The sequence below is a fragment of the Hemitrygon akajei genome, chromosome 6 (assembly GCF_048418815.1).
Source record: "Hemitrygon akajei chromosome 6, sHemAka1.3, whole genome shotgun sequence".
Taxonomy (NCBI): domain Eukaryota; kingdom Metazoa; phylum Chordata; class Chondrichthyes; order Myliobatiformes; family Dasyatidae; genus Hemitrygon; species Hemitrygon akajei.
The window spans coordinates 163514324-163517537 of record NC_133129.1 but is presented as its reverse complement, the minus strand read 5'-3'; the positions used below and the strand labels follow the sequence as shown (position 1 = coordinate 163517537).

Sequence of the window (3214 nt, the reverse complement as noted above, 5' to 3'; positions counted from 1 at the left end):
AGTAGACTCGATTGACCAACTGGCCTAATTTTATCGTTGCGGCCATCCTTGATCTGGAAGGAATGCCGAAGAGTGGCGAAGAATTTAGATTAAAACTAGATTTATATTATTTGTACTGAGATCACCATAAACTATTTCATATGTTGCTATATTCGTACTTTTAACTGTAGGTTTCCTGCAACTGACTATTTATTGGTGTAAGAAAAGTTGAAGTATCCTTTACCAACGTTTAAGCCTCAGTAAAAAATGCCATTAATTCTACCAATAAACGGGTTTCCCCAGAAGCAACCTTAATTAAGATCCTGCAACAAAGAAAAATGGTTTACCATCCAGCAATTTTTAAAAAAGTTTACAAGCCAAAGCGTCACTAACTCAGAATAAACAGTAATCGTTACTTGCTCAATATCTCACCGCTAGGCCTGTTTTATAATCCCATTTATTTTCCTTGCGTTAAATATTAGTGTACTGTATGTGTTCAATTTTACCATGTAATTAAATAAAAATATTTTATGTGTAGAAATCCTCTTTAAAATCGATTTTGAAACAAGGAGTAGAATTTAACTTAAATGGTCTCTTGAACCTGGCTGTTTTCCGTTATAATGTTATTGCTCTAAACTGAAGTTAGCAGAAGAGCCAGCACTTTCATAGTGTCGACGGTCACAGCGCCGCCTGCGGCAAGCAGCAGGATTCAGTCACGTCAGGCGGTGTGGGGGCTCGGGATCCAACATATTGCTAAATTCCGTCTTCTGAATCATTGAAAAGAGCACGCTTTTAAACTTTTGTTCATAAATTTAAACTTTAAATCTGCAACCTCCTCCTCCAAAATATCTTTAAACATCAAAAGCTCCAACCACAAGACTCGCTCGGAAAACAAACATTAACTCGATATGGGCTTGGTGTGTTTCACCTCTTGAGTGTAGAGCGGAAATTGTTGGCAAATCCAGACTTTAAAGCATATCATCAATCAAACCTGTCAGATTGTTGTAATCGAGTAGTGCAATATATATTCATTTTTATGACCTGTTCAAACCCCTCAGATGGCAGGTAAAATGAAGGTTGCTAATGTCTCAAATTTGTTCTAATTAAAAAAAAAAATTCCATCGATATTGGGGTTCAGGAACCAAAAAGGACTCATTGTATTTCAAATCTTAGACTCACTTAAAACGACACGGTTGACGGTTACCCTAAGCAATGCTGCGGTAAAAAAAACAACTTTTATTTTTTTTTGTATTAAAATACTTGTACCTGCCTGCGGTGTTTGAAATGACACATAGGTATATATTTAAAGGCGGCAAACATACGTAGCAATGAACGTTCAACAAACACTGAAAAAAATCGACAGAATAACAGGATCACGTTTATGAACCTCCTCGCTTTAAATAGGCACGCTGGTCGCAAACCGACTTGATATGCTGTATTAGTCTATATGCAATATTAAGTTGGGGGAGGGGATCATTTACACATGTTGCCCGTCAGATCTCACATTACGACAATATATTTTGATAAATATGCTGCAGAAGTAATGAAATGTTATTACTAGAGGACGGGAGAACGGGTGAAGATATTCCATTGTGGTCAAACGGATCTCAGCCTCTCATAAAATCATTCTTCAGTCTGCTCAGCCTTGTCCCATGACTTCTGACGATTAGGGTGAGAAGTTCGTGTTTATCTTTTAACCCAGACGAGATCTCTCGCGTCTCCCTCAAAATCTCTCTGGTGTGATACAGCATGTTCACCACTTCGTCGTTAATCTTGTTCACTTCCCTCACCTCGTTTTCTTGACTCTGTCGGAATTTCATCTCCAGCTCGACCAGAGAGCGGTCCGAATGCGAGAAAGCTTCTCCGATCTGCGCGGCTTCCCGGCGAAGGTAGTTTACATAACTGTCTTCCCCGTCCAGATCATAGGCGATATTTTTCCCAACTCCTTCCAAGACTCGCGCCGCGTCTTCCACTTGTCTTTTGATGGTGGTCATCTCCTCTTTGAGAAAAGTTTCCAGATCGGCTTCAATCTCGCAACTACGATCGTCTGACACCTGGAAAAGCATCTGGCATTTTTCAGGGTCGTCGTTTTCTTCGTAGTCCCCATCCGGTACAAAGTAATGATGAAAAGTGCCGTTGGACATCTCTGGGTGCAGAGGTCCCCTGTAAAAAGCGTGCGACAGGGAGCATAGAAGGCTGATGTAGATCACGTTAAGACGCAGCATCTTTAATCCAGTACGCAGTTCAGAAGGAAAGACGGTTGAGGCTTTTCGGAAACAATTTTTTTCCATTGTAGGACCCCCCAGTGGAAATCCCCGTCAACTCTCCGCTCCCGTCTCCGACCAATGATTCCTCGGCAATCCTGCCATAAGGTGTAATTTGAGTTGAGCGTTATTTTTTTAAATCCCCTTCTCTCCGCGTCTCTTTTTGCAGCATGGTTCTGATCAGTCGTCAGTACAGATGAGGAAATATATGAACATTACAGATGACGTGCTCTGCGTCTGTCAATCTCTCTGAGGAGTCCAACATCTGGATTGCAAGGGCTGTTTGGCGGCAGCACCACATCTCCGTTTTATGGTCCCTCGGGAGACGGCGCAGGCATTTTTGCTGTCACCTCTCCGCGGGAATCATGGTGACTTATATTTTAAATGAGAAGTCGCTAAGTCTTTTTGTTGCGACTGCGCTTTTTCAGACTGAGTTCACAGGGTGACCGAAACCAGTGACTGTTACCGTGGAACTGACCTATCATACATGAACAGGGTGATTTAAAACGCAATGAACAAAACTTTTTCTTTTCGGACATTTGATGATTCAAAGTTCCGAATCAGCTTAGTTCTCAACGCCACGACTAGCGCGGTCAGTTATTAAAACTCTACAGCTATCGAATGGAGAAAATACAGCCCAGTCATGATTCCTGCACGGTGAAACCCAGACATTTTTTGCCAATTTATTTAATCTTTTTTTCCAGCACGCGATATCAAACCGCGTTTCTGTAGGCGATTAAAAAAAAAAGTTTGCTACTCTGTATGAATAGGGACATAGACCGATTTTTACTTCGCAGGCGCAACCATGGGGATCACGTATACCCATCCAGACAACACCGGTGCGAGAAAAGGGTCTCATTTCATTTCTCTTGCTAATTATTCCAAATAAAAGTAAGCTTGTCAAATAATTTAAGATTTGTAAAGAGAAATCAAAAACTGGATTATGGCTTCGAATGTAGCCACATTTGCTA

The 3214-nt window shown here is 41.1% G+C and overlaps 1 protein-coding gene across 1 annotated transcript; it reads right to left on the bottom strand.

Annotated features, from left to right (window-relative positions):
• Positions 1-1213: 1213 nt before the first annotated feature.
• On the bottom strand, positions 1214-2499 carry fibinb (fin bud initiation factor b). The gene has a single exon (XM_073049693.1). It carries the CDS (start codon positions 2268-2270, stop codon positions 1587-1589), a length of 684 nt encoding a protein of 227 aa, XP_072905794.1. The 5' UTR covers positions 2271-2499; the 3' UTR covers positions 1214-1586.
• Between the last annotated feature and the right edge of the window lie 715 nt (positions 2500-3214).

Coding starts and splice junctions, on each gene's coding strand:
- fibinb (XM_073049693.1), bottom strand. CDS start 2,270: ATGGAAAAAAATTGTTTCCGAAAAGCCTCAACCGTCTTTCCTTCTGAA.